At 39.8% G+C, this 20,113-nt stretch overlaps 2 protein-coding genes across 2 annotated transcripts; both read left to right on the plus strand.

Moving 5' to 3' along the window:
- The first annotated feature begins 354 nt into the window (after positions 1-354).
- Positions 355-9,131, plus strand: LOC101468219 (extracellular calcium-sensing receptor-like). Its single transcript, XM_024805049.2, has 9 exons — positions 355-464; positions 872-1,166; positions 1,326-1,412; positions 1,688-1,957; positions 3,941-4,147; positions 4,233-4,508; positions 7,687-7,914; positions 8,011-8,134; positions 8,221-9,131. Exons 1-9 carry the CDS (start codon positions 355-357, stop codon positions 9,129-9,131), a joined length of 2,508 nt encoding a protein of 835 aa, XP_024660817.2.
- Positions 9,132-16,078: 6,947 nt separating this feature from the next.
- LOC101468510 (extracellular calcium-sensing receptor-like) lies at positions 16,079-20,113 on the plus strand. The gene is made up of 9 exons (XM_004558262.3): positions 16,079-16,188; positions 16,467-16,761; positions 16,924-17,010; positions 17,243-17,512; positions 17,721-17,927; positions 18,015-18,290; positions 18,670-18,897; positions 18,993-19,116; positions 19,203-20,113. Exons 1-9 carry the CDS (start codon positions 16,079-16,081, stop codon positions 20,111-20,113), a joined length of 2,508 nt encoding a protein of 835 aa, XP_004558319.2.

Consider the following 20,113-nt stretch of genomic DNA (forward strand, 5'->3'; position numbering starts at 1 on the left):
CAGAAACACCTGTTGCTCTGACAATTCTTCAGTGAGTTATTACTGATGACTAATTTACTCACAGTGTTCCCTGAGTTTGCCTGGATACAAAGCAATCTCAAATGAAAAGTATACACCTCCTTCTTCCCTGATGGGTGGTGTGCAAGATTAAACAACACAGCAAGTCAATAAAAGGGAATGGCAAACAATAAAACCTAATGACTGGTCTCAACAATTCAGAAAGCTGTCATGTGCTCATCTTTGCATAACAATTTAGTTGTGGTTGTTTTGCTGTATTCCTGTGTTTCTTCGACTCAATCCACTCCTCAGTTTTCTTTGTCCTGTCAGCTGCAGGGACAGTTTCATCTAAATGAGATGCAAAAAACTGGAGATGTGGTTCTGGGTGGACTGTTTCAAGTCCATTTCTTTTCAAGTGTTCCTGATCTGTCTTTTACCTCGCAGCCACAACAGCCTACTTGCCATGGGTAACTATGACAGGGAAACAGAATGAAAAAAATGGAATAAGAAAACTGTTAAACTTATTTCCAGTATAAATATGTATTTTATATCTAAAATAACTACACAATGGATCTTCATTTTTTTTCAATAATATTTAATTGTTATTCAGTTTCCTTAATTGATTAAAATGTCATTACTTTTGCAACATTTTCAAACTGCACTCATTTTCTTATTTTTCAAAAATCTGCATTGTACATATATTTTATTGTCAGATATTTTATTGCATATATATTGTGTCTTTATTTATTCAGTATCCTTAATTGTTTATAATATTTCTACTTTTTTAACTTTTTCAAAAGGCACTCGTTTACTTGTAATTTAAAACCTGTGTTGTATTATATATATATTAGTAATTAAAATTTTCTTGTCTTAGTGTGTATGTCCTAGGATTTAAGCTTGCACAGACCATGGCCTTTGCTATTGATGAGATCAACAGAAACTCAAACCTGCTACCTAATGTGACTCTGGGATACACTCTTTATGATAACTGCCTTGAACTTGGAATTGGATTCCGTGGAGCATTGTCATTAGCCAGTGGTCAAGAGGATCAAATTGTAGTAGATGATACATGTGTTGGAAATCCTCCAGTCATAGGGGTTGTGGGTGATTCATCTTCTACAAATTCTATTGCAATCTCCAACGTCTTAGGCTTGTACAGAGTACCTATGGTAAGTTTTCTGCTTGACCATGTAACAGTTTTCATGGATTAATTTGATTTAATTGAAAATGTAAAACCATTTTATGAAAAAAATAATGCAGTCATGATGACAAAGTTAAGATATCGCTACGTGGATAGCTCCCCAATATACAGTCTGTATCTTTCACAGGTGAGTTATTTTGCCACATGTTCCTGCCTGAGTGACCGTCAAAAGTATCCATCCTTCTTTAGAACGATCCCAAGTGATGCTTTCCAGGTGAAAATTTGTCATCACAATTAAAATGGAAACGCAAAAGTCTGTTTCAATATCTGTGTAAAAGAAGAAAACACAAGGATGTGAAAATATTAGAAATAATAATATAATTAGTTTTGAGAATTACACTCTATTTAATATCTGTATTATCTCAGAGATTAAGGCTAAATTGCAATTATATTTAAATGCTGTATTGTGGATGATGAAAAAAAATATAACACGCCGAAAGTTTTCCTTTTCTTTTCGGTGCACTTACACGTTAATCTGTATTCACTTAGGTACGTGCAATGATCCAGATTCTAAAACATTTCGGCTGGACTTGGGCAGGTCTGCTCGTCAGTGATGATGATTATGGACTTCATGCAGCCAGATCCTTTCAGTCTGAGCTGAGTGTGTCTGGTGAAGGTTGCCTGGCCTACACTGAGGTTTTACCCTGGGACAAAGACACAGATGAACTCCGGAGGATTGTTGATTTGATGAAAACCTCTACAGCTCGAGTTGTCATTGTCTTTGAACATCCTAGTCGCATGATGCACCTTATGGATGAGGTTTCACTTTAAAATACTTTAAATAATTACTAGTTACAGAGGTCTTCATAATTATATTGTTTAAAACACGTATTACATATCATTGTGAGTGCAGAAATGAGTACAGAAATTTAATAATTCAGAATTCATTTTAAAGATCATAAACTGTTTATGTTTATGTTCATAAACCGATGCCATATCTCACCTGCTTCACACATCCCTGAGTCACCTGGACACTGGCAGAGGATGCTGTTCGTGGACTACAGTTCAGCATTCAACACAATAATTCCCTCCAAGCTTTTCACCAAGTTGACGGATCTAGGACTCAGCTCATTACTGTGTCAGTGGATCCTCAACTTCCTCACAGACAGACCCCAATGAGTGAGGGTGGGAAAACAAGTCTCCCCCTCCATCTCACTCAGCACTGGAGTGCCTCAGGGCTGTGTTTTAAGCCCCCTGCTGTACTCACTGTACACTTATGACTGTGTAGCCACATCAGACACCACCTCCATTGTCAAGTTTGCTGACGACACTGTTGTTGTGGGCCAGAGCGTTCTCACTCCCGAGGCGTAACATGTCGACGTTTTGTCACGTCCCGCGGCGTTCCTGAGGAACGCGAAAGGAGACCTTCGGCGTTCTTATGGTACGCGGCGGGTTATGGCTTGAATCCAGTGCAATGACGCTCCCGCGGTAGTAGACGTGCCAGCCCTGTATTCCAGCCCTAAACCTAACCTTATCCCTAGCCCTGACCATAACCTTATTCCTGACCTTAACCAGGACTTTAATGATGTTAAATAGCGTGTTTCTAAGCGATTTGAAGAAAAAGAGCGAACATGTGTAGGTTCAGTCCAGACGGTTCTCATATTTCCTCTTTTTCCGAGGTCGTCATTTCGGAACGTGGTGGGTAGCCGAAAACGTAATATGGTGACGATTTGTCACCTAGCGTAAAATGTTACGCTTTGGGAGTGAGAACGGGTTGTGTGGGCCTGATCTCCGACAACATCGAGACGGCCTACCTGAAGGAGATTAGGAACCTGGAGACCTGGTGCCAGGAGAATAACCTCCTCCTAAACGTCAGCAAGACTAAGGAGCTGATCGTGGACTTCACTACAAAGCAGGCGAGGAATTACAAGCCCCACATCATCAGTGGCACGCCAGTGGAGAGAGTGGACAGTTTCCGATACCTGGGTGTCCACATCACTCAGGACCTGTCATGGTCCTGTCACATCAACACCCTGGTTAAGAAAGCCCGTCAGCGTCTCTTCTTCCTCAGAAGATTTAGAGACTTCCATCTGCCACTGAAGGTGCTCAAGAACTTTTACTCTTGCACCATCGAGAGTGTCCTGGCGGGAAACATCTGCACCTGGATTGGGAACAGCACCAAGCAGGACAGACTCTGCAAAGAGTGGTGCGCTCGGCCGAACGCATCATTCAATCAGAGCTCCATGACCTGCTGTCCATCTACACCAAGCGGTGCAAGACCAAAGCTAGGAAGATTATGATGGACCTCTCCCATCCCAACAATGGACTCTTCTCACTGTTAAGGTCTGGGAAGCGCTTCCGCTCCCTTAAGGCCAAAACAGAGAGAATGACGAGGAGGAGCTTCTTCCCCCAGGCTATTCGGGCCCTGAACCAGGTGTAGGACTGGACTCTCCCACACAGATCACATCACTATAAGACTACACTCTCACACACATCACATCACCACACGCACTCTGGTTTTTCGTCATGCACACTTCCTATAATTTATAATCTCTTTCTGCTATTTTCACAGTTTTACTGTAAATTTCTAAGTTAAATCTGTAAATGTTGTAATAACCTGTAAATTGTAAATACTGTAAAACCACTGTCATTTAATGGTCGGGCATTGCACAGCTACAGGCATTTCACCTCGTGTCATACTGTGTATGGTTGTGTATGTGACAAATAAAATTTGAATTTGTTTCAGTAAAGAAGTTGGAATTACAATATTATTTCATAGATTTGGTCTGATCTAATTCACAGGTAGTAAGGCAAAATGTGACAGGCCTACAGTGGATAGCCAGCGAGGCCTGGACAGAATCTGCTGTGCTTCAAACACCTCACTTTATGCCATACCTGGGTGGTACACTGGGTATTACCATTCGTCGAGGAGAAATACCAGGGCTCAGGAAATTCCTGTTGCAAATACGTCCTGATCTACATCACAACACTAGCTACGGAAATAGCTTGGTGAGACTTAAACACTTTTACTGTGGTAGTCACAACAATTATATATTTTCATAATGTGTAACAAAGATTTTCCAAAATATTTCAGGTGAATCAGTTTTGGGAATTCACATTTCAGTGCAGATTTGCTCCAGCTCCAGCAGGCTGGCTGGAAGGTGGAGGTGCACTATGCACTGGACAGGAAGATCTAGGAAATGTTGACACTGAGTACTTGGATATTTCCAACCTGAGGCCTGAGTATAATGTGTACAAAGCTGTATATGCACTGGCACATTCCCTTGATGATATGCTACGGTGCAAGCCAGGAAGAGGGCCCTTCAGTGGGAACAAATGTGCCACCTTACAGTCACTGGAGCCTTGGCAGGTGTGGTATAATTTTACACTCCATCTCTGAACACATCGTGTTTTTTTTTTGTTTTGCTTTGTTTTGTTTTGTTTTTTGTTTTTTTGTTGTTGTTTTTTTTCAGGGGGGGGGGGGGGGGGTGATTTCTTCTCCTGTTCCGTTTGGTTCTTTAGCCATCAGAATTATTGTCTGAGGGACAGATTTACTTTATCAAGTGGATCGTCACAACCTTGCCGTTTTGGTCCATTTGATTGCCCTTTGTTATTATTATTTATTTTATTTTATTTTATTTTATTTTAAGTTTTTGCAGATGGGACAGACATGACTTTGGGATAGGAAAGGAAGTGAGAAAGAAAGGGACGAAAAGAAAAACACAGGGGAAGAGAGTGTTGCGGTTCGAATTTTTGAGGAAGAGACACACGACTGAAAGTCCATAGTGGGTCAACACAAATGATTTTATTAAAACACATACAGGGAGTGCAGAATTATTAGGCAAGTTGTGTTTTTGAGGAATAATTTTATTATTGAACAACAACCATGTTCTCAATGAACCCGAAAAACTCATTAATATCAAAGCTGAATGTTTTTGGAAGTAGTTTTTAGTTTGTTTTTAGTTTTAGCTATTTTAGGGGGATATCTGTGTGTGCAGGTGACTATTACTGTGCATAATTATTAGGCAACTTAACAAAAAACAAATATATACCCATTTCAATTATTTATTTTTACCAGTGAAACCAATATAACATCTCCACATTCACAAATATACATTTCTGACATTCAAAAACAAAACAAAAACAAATCAGCGACCAATATAGCCACCTTTCTTTGCAAGGACACTCAAAAGCCTGCCATCCATGGATCCTGTCAGTGTTTTGATCTGTTCACCATCAACATTGCGTGCAGCAGCAACCACAGCCTCCCAGACACTGTTCAGAGAGGTGTACTGTTCTCCCTCCTTGTAAATCTCACATTTGATGATGGACCACAGGTTCTCAATGGAGTTCAGATCAGGTGAACAAGGTGGCCATGTCATTAGTTTTTCTTCTTTTAAATCCTTTCTTGCCAGCCACGCTGTGGAGTACTTGGACGCGTGTGATGGAGCATTGTCCTGCATGAAAATCATGTTTTTCTTGAAGGATGCAGACTTCTTCCTGTACCACTGCTTGAAGAAGGTGTCTTCCAGAAACTGGCAGTAGGACTGGGAGTTGAGCTTGACTCCATCCTCAACCCGAAAAGGCCCCACAAGCTCATCTTTGATGATACCAGCCCAAACCAGTACTCCACCTCCACCTCCAATGCAGGAGGCTGCTGAATGCACACAGACAATATGTAGCAAATTATACTGTAAACATGTAGGCAACCTTTCAATAGCTGAACTTTGCTCCATTGATCGGCCAGACATCGCGCTGCCCGTAGCTTCAAACCATTAATTAACTTGACCGAGCCTCAACCCTTCAATTATGCAATATGCGCACAACATGATTACAGTTGCACCTGCAATGAAAGATTATTATGTGCTTATGCTAACACCTGAAATAGAGACCAGCTTCAACAAATGTGTCAATGAAACAACAATAATGATAAATCATAAATGATGCAACAGTAATAAATAAGGATTATGAATAGTAACATAGATTATAAAATAATATTTCATCCCGACAAGGGACAGTGAGAGAAGACAATTAAAAAATAAAAATAAAAAACCACTGGATCACCTGTTGAGTGAGAACAAAATGAAAAAGAAAACAATGAAAAGGAGAGCAACACAATAAACATTACACCACAGCAATAACCTAGATAACTGTAACTATCACTAAATACTAATACGAAGCACAATGTGCTTTGAGGTAGCAGCAGCCAAGAAAGATATAGTTTATGTCTGTGAGCACCCGTGTATGCGTGAGCACGCTTGTATTCAAAAGGTTTCTTCATGTAATAATCTGGTTAGCAGATGGCCGCCTCTCCCTGAGCCTGGTTCTGCCAGAGGTTTCTTCCTGTTAAAAGGGAGATTTTCTTTCCCACTGTTGCTAAAGTGCTTGCTCATAGGGAATCATTTGATTGCTGGGTTTTTCTCTGTATTTATTATTGTAGGGTCTACCTTGAGGCGACTGTTGTTGTGATTTGGCGCTGTATAAATAAAATTGAATTGAAATAGAGGGTGTGGGGAGCCATAGCCTCGTCCCCCAGGGCATAAAGCAGGCATGGAGGAGATCCAGGCCCCAGACATTCAGAGGCCCCCAGAGCATGAGAGCCCAAGGAGGACTATCAGAAGGGCCACCGTGTCAGGCCCCACCAAGCAGCCACCAGGAGTGAGCCGGCACACATCTGAGCGCCCAGCCCCGGAAACCCAGAACCACCAACTTACCGACGTCTGTGGGCATCACTCACCGGCAGGGAGTGTGGTGTGTGTGTGTGTGTGGGGGGGGGGGCCTGAGATGGTCACAGAGAGGTCGAGTCTAAGACTCGACCTGACATATTGACACAGATGAATAGGCACACACAGACACAAACTTTCCCACCCTTATACACACATGTACTATCACTCGCCCAACATGGAAACAGACATAAATGGACACTATACACACACTTACACTCCCCAAAAATACTCTATACCCCAGGTCCAGGTACCACCACCCCCAGAGGGGTGATGGTACCTCCTCCCAGCCCCCACCCCGATGGTAACCAGAGAATAGGGGTGTGAAGACCCCATGCCTGCCTCTGCCGACTGATATGTGGTGTTGCTGTGTGCTGTTCTAAAGTGCATTTGAAACATGGGAGGGGCATGCCCTCCATTGTTTTAAATGCACATTGGGCTTCTTGGGCTCTCGTGTTCTGGGGGCCACTGGATGTCTGGGGCCTTGATCCCACAGAATTTCTGAAAGGGGATTTGCCATACTTGTGAGTAAAAGTAGTTAATGTATTTAAGTCATGAAGGTCATTAACTTCTATGCAGGACCTTTAGTAATGTGCCTTGGTTGATTGTGACTTAGATATAAATGACTTTATATATGTAGGCACCATAGATATAATATTATATCTGATTACTAAACTGAAAAATTGCCACTGATTTCACTGTAAAGTTACTGGAGCCATGGCAGATGTGATATCATTTTACAGTCCATCTATGAAAAAAACATTCTTTCTATAATTGGTTTCAGAGTAAAAACGAATTAATTTATTATACATTCCTTTCAAACAGCTTGTTTATTACATGGAAAGAGTGAACTTCACCACTCCATTTGGCGATCAAGTGTCATTTGACGAGAATGGTGATGTGGTACCAATTTATGATGTTATTAACTGGTTGTGGCTCCCTGATGGAAGCACTAAAGTTCAGAATGTGGGTGATGTTAAAAGGACAGCTTTCAAAGGTGAAGAACTCATACTTGATGAAGGCAAAATCTTCTGGAACTTTGAATCCAAAATGGTTAGATATGTTTTTATTTGACAAGTACCTTTTATGACATTTACAGTTATATAGAATTGTAGCAGGCAATAAATATTTATTTTTTATATCCAATAGCCACCTCAATCAGTATGCAGTGAGAGTTGTCCTCCTGGTACCCACATGGTGAGAAGGAAGGCGGAGCCCGAATGCTGTTTTGACTGCATCCCTTGTTCTGAGGGAAAGATCACTAACACAAGCAGTGGGTGTTTATCTTTCTGTATGACATAATTGATTTAATTTCTGTGAAATATAGGATGCATTTCACCATCAACCCCTCTTTGTTAGGCTCATTGGAGTGCACCAGTTGTCCAGAGGATTTTTGGTCAAACCCACAGCGTGATCTATGCATTCCTAAGAAGACAGAGTTTCTCTCCTATCATGACCCTTTGGGTATTTGTTTAACAGCAACCTCCTTACTGGGAACATTTATATGTGCTGTTGTTCTGGGGATCTTTATCTACCATCGCACAACACCTATAGTACGTGCCAACAATTCAGAACTTAGTTTCCAGCTATTGTTGTCACTTAAGTTGTGTTTCCTGTGTTCACTTTTGTTCATTGGACGGCCCAGGATGTGGACGTGCCAACTCAGGCATGCAGCGTTTGGCATCAGCTTTGTGCTTTGTGTCTCATGCATCCTGGTAAAAACCATGGTTGTTCTGGCTGTGTTCAAAGCCTCCAAGCCAGGAGGGGGAGCCAGTCTGAAGTGGTTTGGTGCAATGCAGCAGAGAGGAACAGTTCTGTTTCTTACATCTATTCAGGCAGCCATCTGCACTACCTGGCTTGTCTCTTCCTCTCCAACTCCACATAAAAACACCCAATACCACAATGACAAGATAGTGTATGAGTGTGCAGTTGGGTCAACTGTTGGTTTTGCAGTGTTATTGGGCTATATTGGTGTGCTGGCTGTCCTCAGTTTTTTAATTGCATTCCTGGTGAGGAATCTCCCTGATAGTTTTAATGAGGCCAAGCTCATCACATTCAGCATGCTGATCTTCTGTGCTGTGTGGGTGGCCTTTGTTCCTGCTTATATCAGCTCACCAGGAAATCTTGCAGATGCAGTGGAGGTGTTTGCCATTCTTGCTTCAAGTTTTGGACTCTTGATCACACTGTTTGGACCCAAATGTTACATAATCCTGTTGAGACCAGAGATGAACACAAAGAAAGCTGTTATGGGTCGTGGCATTGTGTCATAAAATTTTCAGTTTATGTCAAAAGGATTTTTTTTTTTGCACAGTTTAGGCCAAAAATTAAATAAACAAATACAATTAACAAATATTAAATATTAAAGACAGTTATTTAGTCGTCTTTTGGTTGCTGTTCTTTTAAAATGCAGTTTAAATACAAAACAACCACACTTTTCAAAGAGAAGCATTGACTTTTTGACACTCCACTGTAAAATTAACCTATTTACCTCCTAAGACCCAAACTCTTTCACGGCATGCATTTTTAATTTATCTTTGCTATTTGGGCTGATTGGGACCTGATGAATGAAAAACCAAAGAACCAAAGAATTGCCAGATATATTTTTTTGACCTGATGTTTGTGTCTGAGAAAAATGAGATCCACATATGAGGACATTTGTTTTAAATTTCAATAGAACAGTGGAAGTATAACGTCCTTACATGTGGAAATCAGGCCCTTGTAGAGCAAAATTTAGTATTTTGGTCTATCCATCCATCCATCCATTCGCTTCCGCTTATCCTTTTCAGGGTCGCGGGGGGCACTGGAGCCTATCCCAGCTGTCATAGGGCGAGAGGCAGGGTACACCCTGGACAGGTCGCCAGTCTGTCGCAGGGCCAACACACAGGGACAGACAACCATTCGCACTCACATTCATTCGCACATTCACACCTAGTGACAATTTGGATTTTCCAATTAACCTATCCCCACAAGCTGCATGTCTTTGGACGGTGGGAGGAAGCCGGAGTACCCGGAGGGAACCCACGCAAACACGGGGAGAACATGCAAACTCCACACAGAAAGACCCCGGCCTGGTGTTGGAATTGAACTCAGGACCTTCTTGCTGTGCGGCAACAGCGCTAACCACCGTGCCACCGTGCTGCCTATTATTTTGGTCTAGCCAACCCAAAATGTGATGTCCACATATGTGGACGCTAGGTCCTAGGAGGTTAAGGAAGTTAAATGTAATTGAAATTATTTTAATAAACTAAGCTTTCAAGTTGGATTCATTTAGCAGTTTTACTCTATATTCTTGTATTTGGTCTGTCTTGAACTGATGGTGATCAAAACCATGCTGATCATTTCACAAAAACAACTCAGGCAGGACTCAAATACAGGTCTCAACTTTCAAACTTCAGTGCAGATTATTTTCAGTTTAAAATGTGCGACAATCAGAACTTAAGAGTAGTGACAATGCCAGGCTCCCAGACACACAAAGCTCTCCAACAGTTTTCTTAGGTCTCTCCAAAGATACTCTAAAAAGATTCTCATCCAGAGAGTTTATCTCCAAACCAGATTCAGAATACTAGCATACTTTATTAATCCCTAAGGAAATTATGTGGGTTACAGTTTCCCCAAGACAGTAACAGCAACAGTTTAAACAATTTAAACAATATAATATATTACAGATTTTTACAAATTTAAGAAATAGGACTAATATATACAAATCACTCAATTATAAATATCAAGAGTTAACAGAGGTGATTTTAAATAAATATCGAGAATATTTACAAGGATATTACAGAGTAGAAAAGAGCATGCACAAAAAGGGTGTAACTATTGCAGTGTTTACAGTATATTAGGTGGTGGAGTTGTACAGGGAGATGGCCACGGGCAGGAATGATTTCCTGCATTGTTCAGTGGTGCTCTTTGGCAATCTCAGTTTCTCACTCAATGTGCTCCTGTGACTAGCCAGCATGTCATGGAGTGGGTGGGGGGTATCATCCAGCATTTTCTTTACCTTGGAAAACAGCCACCTCTCAGACACTACTAGGGCTGGGGGCAATATGGCCTAAAATCCATATTGTGATATATTATTTTCTTCTGTGTACCGTATTTTCTGCAGAATAAGGTGCAGTCAAAATCCTTTAATTTTCTCAAAAGTCGACAGTGTGTCGTATAATCTGGCGTGCCTTACGTATGAATTCTGGTTGTGCTTACTGACCTCGAACCAATTTTATGTGGTACACACCATTCAAAACACTGTCAAAAAATGTTTTAGTATGACTTTGGTAAACTACAAAGTTGCACCGCTTGATGGATTGTCTGAGCATTACGGCTACCATAGTCAGGAGCCTAATCTGGGTCCAAAACTCTGTCCGCTTCAGGTCCCAAAGTCAAACAAACACTGCAGCATCATTGAGAGTTAAAAACTGTCTAAATTCTTTAATCTTTAATAAAATGGTCAGCGTTGCTGCTTTACCAGGTATAACAATAAAGTTTAACATCCAGGCATTCATGAAAACAGAATTTTTTTAATTTAACAGAGTTAGAAGTTAGCAGGAAGTTACCTCGCTAGTTTCCACCTAAACATGATATGCCATGTTCTGACTGAGAGATTTCTGAAAAAATTAAAACGTACAACTCTGCTATCACTTCCAACATAAATGAATACAGAAAACTAAACAGCAGTGACTTTTTTAGGGTTACTGAAGTTGGGTTAGCTGGTATATAAGGATGTGCTACGTGATTGATAGCAACACAACTATGTTAGCATAACATAAACAGTGAAGCTGGAGGATGAACGCTAACTTTTTTCCACTCTATAAAAATTATTGGGAGAACAAATGCAATCGCATGGCAGGATGCTGTAAATGGACCAAACTTCAGTCAGGAGAACAACTGAAATAATCCACTTTAGTCATTAATATACTGCAACAATATGGGAATAAAGCAGCTGTGAGAGAATTCAACATTAACCCTTTAAAGCCGGTCGGAGCGGGCACGCTCTGTTTTGTGTAACTATTTTTAAATCCTGGTAGCACTGCAACCACGTAAGCTAGCGCAATAATTTTGTTTTGCATATGAAACCAGAGGAGTTGTACTTACATCTTATGCCATCAGCTTGTCCTAGGTCACGGTTTCCTTCCACATATAGCTTTGTAAAAACTGCATAAAAAGCACTTGCAGCAATAAAAACATAATATTCCAGAAACACGCTTTGCCGATCTGATCAGCCGTTTGTAACACTTCCTACGTCCATCAGCGCGAACTATCGCATGTCCGCCATGTCTTGCCCAAAACCGGAAGTGACGTCATTTTGCGGAAATTTGGTTTTTTACCATCAAGGCCTTATGAGCCTATACTGGTGTTTTTAACTCATTCACTGCCAGCCATTGGCAGTGAATGAGTTAAACCCATTGACTCATTCACTGCAATTGACGGCTATAGACGTCAATGGCAGTGAATGAGTTAAAAGTTATGTTTGACTTTATGACTTTCTGTGTTGTTTCTGGGATGCTTAGGACTCATATTGCACTGCTGGAAATAGTTTATTTTGATGCATATGCTTGTTTTTTTTGCAAATTTGCATTATAATATTTATTTTCGTTTTTCCTGCAATATATAAAAATTGGTGTATTTCAAAAATAAAACTATGAAGACACTTAAAATAAATTTCCTGTTGTTGTAAACTATTTTGTGCAACTTTTTTGTATTTACAGTTTTGAGGAATAAACCTCTTAAATTTCTCCAGGTAGAAATATATATAAAAAAAAAACAAACAAAAACGATTTTCAATTTTTTTTTTTTAGTTTACTGCAGTTTTTTGCAATTTTTGTAGTTACTATGGACTTAATGCATACATATTATTAAAATATGGGCTATAACAGTTGTATTGATGTATAGCAACTTGAAATGCTCCCAAAAATGGAACTACAGCATGTAAAAGTATAAAGTAAGCTCTGGTTCTTGGTTCTATGGTAGGTCTTAAAGGGTTAAAGGGTAGAATAGCAGATAAGAACCTCAAATAACTGTATTTTAATACTCAATTATATTCAATTTATCAGGGACAAGCAAAAAGCTCAATCAGGTAATAGCAACTGTATAATCAAATTATTTTAAAATTAAACATTTTGAAAAAAGTAAAAATTCTAAAAACCTTTTGCTAATGCTACTTCCAGTTTTGATGAGGTTATAGTCGAGGATAGAGGGAACACATCAGCTGTAGATGAATTCTTCTAGCCATACAGGATGAAATCCTTTTGAGGAGGTAGAAACGTCCCAAGACTTCCTCCAAGTTCCAGTCCTGCATGTCAGCAATGAGCAGAGCAAAGTTAAAAAATCTGCCAAGATACTGTGGCTGTTTTCAGGGAATTCAATATTAAGAGGCACTACCAGACGAAATACGCTATCTACGACAAGCTAACTGGGAAAGAACATGGTAAAAAATTGAAGCAACTCGAAGCTGTTTTAACACAGCACTTTTTCTACAAGTGCCCATGAGTTACATGAAAATGGCGCAAAGGCAAGCTGATTGCCAAGCACTGCAAACCTTTTTCTGATAGTGAATTCATTAAAGACTGTGTGATGAAAATGGTGGAGAACATTTGTCCTGAGAAGAAGCAAGAGTTTGCCAATGTTTGCCTGGCTCGTAACCGGTGATGGGAATAACGGCGTAACAAGTAACGGCGTTACTTTTTTCAGTAACGAGTAATCTAACTAATTACTATTCCTATTATTACAACACCGTTGCCGTTACTAACAAGAAAACGCGGTGCAGTCACGTTACTATTTTTCAACAAACAGTCGGTTGAAGCTGTCTTCAGCTTACTGCACCATCAGTTGCACAGATGTAGCTGTGGACAGCAATCATTTTCTAGCAGATGATCACTTTTTGGCACAACATCTGGAGCTAAGGGGGCAAAACAATCGCATGAGTGTTGTTGTTTGACTGAGGAAGAATAAAGTAGTCATGGTAAGCCAATCACATGACCACTTTAAGATTAAAAAACAACAAGGTAATATATACCAGCTTTTAAATTGTGCTGATAGGCCACATAAAATCACAGTCATGATAAACAATACATATGCGGAGTTTTTTCCTGAATAGTTTCACCACGTTTAATGTCTAAGGACAGTGCTGGCAAGCACGCTCTGCTTATGACCAAAAAATGTAAAAAATAAAACAAAAAACAGCCTGTTCGTGTTGGTGGAAAAACGCACCATGTCGACCAATCAAAAAATGATATGGCAACATGACATTTGGTCGTTTAGGAAGAGGAGGAAGTTTTAGGAGTGACGGCAAGAGAGAGAGAGAGACAGCAGAAAAAAAGAGAGCGAGTTTTGAGATGTGAGAGATTTGTGACATTTAGCATCTTTGGAGTGTGTAGTTAATGTGTTGTCTTGTGTAGTTAGTGTGTAGTATTGTGGATAGTTTTGTGTTGTGTGTCGGAACAATGAGGCTACTTGACCTTCAGAGCCTTAAGGACCAAAAAAGAGGAACAGATTTATTTGCTGCTGTTTGTTCCGCTGTAGATGACATGAAACTACCATGGAATAAAGTCACTGGTATTATTACGGATGGCGCACCTGCCATAGGCTGGTGAGAGAAATGGATTAACAACCCTAGTCTGTAACAAAGTAAAAAAAAAAAAACCCGTGATGGTAAAAAAAAGTGGTCAAAATGATGGTCAATAAAACAAAACAAGACAACTAAAGAACGAGTGATGTACAGATTTATATGGCCCACAATGTTTTGCACTTTTGAAAAAGTTAACTCTTAATGTTTTTTTCCTGTTCACATGTTTTGAATTTAGATGTTTAATTTTTCTTCATTTTGTGTTTTTCGAATACATTATTTTGGTAAAAACATTTAATAATAAATAATTCATAATAAAAAAATTATAATAAAATTTGTGTGTGAAAAAAGGAAAGAAATATAAGGTCATTCATTTGCATTTAATGTTAATGATTCAAAATATTTCAGGCTGAATGGTTGGCCCCCACACATTCTCACCTTCCCAAATCTGGCCCTCTTTGCAAAAAGTTTGGACACCCCTGCATTAAACTCTGTCATGGGACTGTGTTAAATTACACCCACAAAGGCTGGATTTTAGGCCTTTTGCTTCATGTGTGGATGAAACTAAGCTGAGGGATCATGACACTGGGAAAGTCTGTACCAGCATACTGGAGGGTCTATCTGTTAGCTGAACCTCTGATTCAGGAGGAGCAATGAGGTTTTCATCCAGGCTGTCGAACTGGATAAGTCTTTATCTCAAGGATGTTTGAGAAAGTGGGCAAGCGTTGACAGAATATCTTGGTCTGTCCAGGCTGGTGGATGTTCTCCACTATGATGGCCTCAGGATTTCATCTTTACTTTTTGCAGATGATGTGTTACTGTTTGCTTAATCAGGTGGTGACTTCCAACTTGCATTGGAGTGGTTTGCAGCCAAGTGTGAAAATCAGCACCCCCAAGTCAGAGACCATAGTTCTCAGCCGGAAAAGGTGGAATGCCAACTCCATCTGGGACAAATTACTACCCCAATCGAAGGGATTTAAATGTCTTAGGGTCTTGTTCACGAGTTTGGGGAAAGTGGAGAATGAGATTCACTGACGGATTTGGGAAACATGTGCAATGATACAGGCACTGTACAGTCTGAGCTAAGTTTTTAATTTACAGGTCAATTTAGATTACAACTATTCAACTGTGGCCACGAACTCTGGGTAGTGATCAAATAAGTAATTTGTTGTCCCTCTCTTTCAAATCAAATATGGACTGAAACTCTTTAATTTGATGTTGTTGTACATTCCACATTAACTTTACTGTACATGAATAATGTTATGTCATTTTTGCTATTCTTCTTTTGTGTCACTTGATATGCACACAGAAACACCTGCTACTCTGACAATTCTTCAGTGAGTTATTACTGATGACTAATTTACTCACAGAGTGTTCCCTGAGTTTGCCTGGATACAAAGCAATCTCAAATGAAAAGTATACTCCGCCTTCTTCCCTGATGGGTGGTGTGCAAGATTAAACAACACAGCAAGTCAATAAAAGGGAATGGCAAACAATAAAACCTAATGACTGATCTCAACAATTCAGAAAGCTGTCATGTGCTCATCTTTGCGAAACAATTTAGTCGTGGTTGTTTTGCTGTGTTCCTATGTTTTTTCTATTCTATCCACTCCTCAGTTTTCTTTGTCCTGTCAGCTGCAGGGACAGTTTCATCTAAATGAGATGCACAAAACTGGAGATGTGGTTCTGGGTGGACTGTTTCAAGTCCATTTCTTTTCAAGTGTTCCTGATCTGTCTTTTACCTCGCAGCCACAACAGCCTACTTGCCATGGGTAACAAAGACAGGGAAAAAGCAGGAAAAAAATAGAATAAGAAAACTGTCAAACTTAGTGCCAGTATAAATATGTATTTTGTATCTGAAATAACTACACAATGCGTCTTCTTTTTCATTTTTTTTCCTTTGACATATGTCTTTAATTGTTATTCAGTTTCCCTGATTGCGTATAATATTTCTACTTTTGCAACATTTTCAAAAGGCACTCGTTTACTTATAATTTAAAACCTGTGTTGTATTATATATATGTTAGTAATTACATTTTTCTTGTCTTAGTGTGTATGTCCTAGGTTTTAAGTCCGCACAGACCATGGCGTTTGCTATTGATGAGATCAACAGAAACTCAAACCTGCTACCAAATGTGACTCTGGGATACACTCTGTATGATAGCTGCCTTGAACTTGGAATTGGATTCCGTGGAGCATTGTCATTAGCCAGTGGTCAAGAGGATCAAATTGTAGTAGATGATACATGTGTTGGAAATCCTCCAGTCATAGGGGTTGTGGGTGATCCGTCCTCTACAAATTCTATTGCAATCTCCAACGTCTTAGGCTTGTACAGAGTACCTATGGTAAGTTTTCTGCTTGACCATGTAACAGTTTTCTTGGATTGCGTTGATTTCATTGAAAATGTAAAACCATTTTATGAAATAAAAAATAATGCAGTCATGATGACAAAATTAAGATATCTCTACATGGATAGCTCCCGAATATACAGTCTGTGTCTTTCACAGGTGAGTTATTATGCCACATGTTCCTGCCTGAGTGACCGTCAAAAGTATCCATCCTTCTTTAGAACGATCCCAAGTGATGCTTTCCAGGTGAAAATTTGTCATCAAAATTAAAATGGAAACACAAAAGTATGTTTCAATATCTGTGTAAAAGAAGAACAAAGAAAGATATGAAAATATTAGAAATAATAATATACTTAGTTTTGAGAATTATGCTCTATTTCGTTTCTGTATTGTGTCAAAGAATAAAGCTAAATTGCAATTATATTTAAAAAATTTTCTTCTTTTTAATGCACTTGCATTTTAATCTGTATTCACTTAGGTACGTGCAATGATCCAGATTCTAAAGCATTTTGGCTGGACTTGGGCAGGTCTGCTCGTCACTGATGATGATTATGGGCTTCATGCAGCCAGATCCTTTCAGTCTGAGCTGAGTGTGTCTGGTGAAGGTTGCCTGGCCTACACTGAGGTTTTGCCCTGGGACAAAGACACAGAAGAACTCGGGAGGATTGTTGATGTGATGAAGACCTCTACAGCTCGAGTTGTCATTGTCTTTGAACATCCTAGTCGCATGATGCACCTTATGGATGAGGTTTCACTTTAAAACACTTTAATGATTAGTAGTTACAGAGGTCTTCATAATTATATTGTGTAAAACACGTATTACGTATCATTGTCAGTACAGAAATGAGTACAAAAATGTAATAATTCAGAATTAATTTTAAAGATCAAAAACTGTTTCAGTAAAGAAGTTGGAGGTTCAATATTACTTCATAGATTTGGTCTAATTTAATTCACAGGTAGTAAGGCAAAATGTGACAGGTCTACAGTGGATAGCCAGCGAGGCCTGGACAGAATCTGCTGTGCTTCAAACACCTCACTTTATGCCATACCTGGGTGGTACACTTGGTATCACTATTCGTCAAGGAGAAATACCAGGGCTCAGGGAATTCCTGTTGCAAATATGTCCTGATCTACATCACAACAGTAGCTACGGAAATAGCTTGGTGAGACTTAAACACTTTTACTCTGTGTGTGTCACAACAATTATATATTTTTATAATGTGTAACAAATATTTTCCAAAATATTTCAGGTGAATCAGTTTTGGGAATTCACATTTCAGTGCAGATTTGCTCCAGCTCCAGCAGGCTGGCTGGAAGGTGGAGGTGCACAATGCACTGGACAGGAAGATCTAGGAAATGTGGACAATGAGTACTTGGACATTTCCAACCTGAGGCCTGAGTATAATGTGTACAAAGCTGTTTATGCACTGGCATATTCCCTTGATGACATGCTGCGGTGCAAGCCAGGAAGAGGGCCTTTCAGTGGGAACAGCTGTGCCTCTTTGCAGTCACTGGAGCCTTGGCAGGTGTGTTATCATTGTACACTCCACCTTTGAACGCATTGTTTTTGCATGCTTTCAGAATTTCTGAAAAGGGATTTGCCATACTTGTGAGCAAAAGTAGTCATTTAAGTCATGGAGGTCATTAACTTCTATACAGGATTATTAGTAATGTGCCTTGGTTGATTGAGACTTAGATATAAATGACTTTATATATGTAGGTACCATAGATATAATATTATATTTGATTACTGAACTGAAAAATTGCCACTGTTTGCACTGTAAAGTTACTGGAGCCATGGCAGATGTGATATCATTTTACACTCCATCTATGAATAAATCATTCGTTCTATAATTATTTTTGGAGCAAAAAGTAATTTACTTATTATACATTCCTTTTAAACAGCTTGTTTATTACATGGAAAGAGTGAACTTCACCACTCCATTTGGCGATCAAGTATCATTTGACGAGAATGGTGATGTGGTACCAATTTATGATGTTATTAATGCGTTGTGGCTCCCTGATGGAAGTACTAAAATTCAGAAAGTGGGTGAGGTTAAAAGGACAGCTTTAAAAGGTGAAGAACTCATACTTGATGGAGGCAAAATCTTCTGGAACTTTGAATCCAAACAGGTTAGATATGTTTTTATTTGACAAGTACCTTTTATGACATTTACAGTATATAGAATTGTAGTAGGCAATAAATATTTATTTTTTATGTCCAATAGCCACCTCGATCAGTATGCAGTGAGAGTTGTCCTCCTGGTACCCACATGGTGAGAAGGAAGAGAGAGCCTGAATGCTGTTTTGACTGCATCCCTTGTTCTGAGGGAAAAATCACTAACAAGAGCAGTAGGTCTTTGTTTTTCTGTATGACATAATTGATTTAATTTCTGTGAAATATAGGATGCATTTCACCATCAACCCCTCTTTGTCAGACTCCTTGGAGTGCACCAGTTGTCCAGAGGATTTTTGGTCAAACCCACAGCGTGATTACTGTGTTCCTAAGAAGACAGAGTTTCTCTCCTATCATGACCCTTTGGGTATTTGTTTGACAACAACCTCCTTACTGGGAACATTTATATGTGTTGTTGTTCTGGGGATCTTTATCTACCATCGCACAACACCTATAGTACGTGCCAACAATTCAGAACTTAGTTTCCAGCTATTGTTGTCACTTAAGTTGTGTTTCCTGTGTTCACTTTTGTTCATTGGACGACCCACGATGTGGACGTGTCAACTCAGGCATGCAGCATTTGGCATCAGCTTTGTGCTGTGTGTCTCATGCATCCTGGTAAAAACCATGGTTGTTCTGGCTGTGTTCAAAGCCTCCAAGCCAGGAGGGGGAGCCGGTCTGAAGTGGTTTGGTGCTATGCAGCAGAGAGGAACAGTTCTGTTTCTGACATCTATTCAGGCAGCCATCTGCACTACGTGGCTTGTCTCTTCCTCTCCAACTCCACATAAAAACACCCAATACCACAATGACAAGATAGTATATGAGTGTACAGTTGGGTCAACTGTTGGTTTTGCAGTGTTATTGGGCTATATTGGTGTGCTGGCTTTCCTCAGTTTTTTAATTGCATTCCTGGTGAGGAATCTCCCTGATAGTTTTAATGAGGCCAAGCTCATCACATTCAGCATGCTGATCTTCTGTGCTGTGTGGGTGGCCTTTGTTCCTGCTTATATCAGCTCACCAGGAAATCTTGCAGATGCAGTGGAGGTGTTTGCCATTCTTGCTTCAAGTTTTGGACTCTTGATCACACTGTTTGGACCCAAATGTTACATAATCCTGTTGAGACCAGAGATGAACACAAAGAAAGCTGTTATGAGTCGTGGTATTGTGTCATAA

Source organism: Maylandia zebra, linkage group LG14 (genome assembly GCF_041146795.1).
Source record: "Maylandia zebra isolate NMK-2024a linkage group LG14, Mzebra_GT3a, whole genome shotgun sequence".
In the NCBI taxonomy this organism is placed as follows: Eukaryota; Metazoa; Chordata; class Actinopteri; order Cichliformes; family Cichlidae; genus Maylandia; species Maylandia zebra.

Coding starts and splice junctions, on each gene's coding strand:
- LOC101468219 (XM_024805049.2), top strand. CDS start 355: ATGCAAAAAACTGGAGATGTGGTTCTGGGTGGACTGTTTCAAGTCCAT. Junction 4,148..4,232: donor CTAGCTACGGAAATAGCTTG/GTGAGACTTAAA, acceptor AAAATATTTCAG/GTGAATCAGTTTTGGGAATT. Junction 7,915..8,010: donor GGAACTTTGAATCCAAAATG/GTTAGATATGTT, acceptor TATATCCAATAG/CCACCTCAATCAGTATGCAG.
- LOC101468510 (XM_004558262.3), top strand. CDS start 16,079: ATGCACAAAACTGGAGATGTGGTTCTGGGTGGACTGTTTCAAGTCCAT. Junction 17,011..17,242: donor TCCCAAGTGATGCTTTCCAG/GTGAAAATTTGT, acceptor GTATTCACTTAG/GTACGTGCAATGATCCAGAT. Junction 18,898..18,992: donor GGAACTTTGAATCCAAACAG/GTTAGATATGTT, acceptor TATGTCCAATAG/CCACCTCGATCAGTATGCAG.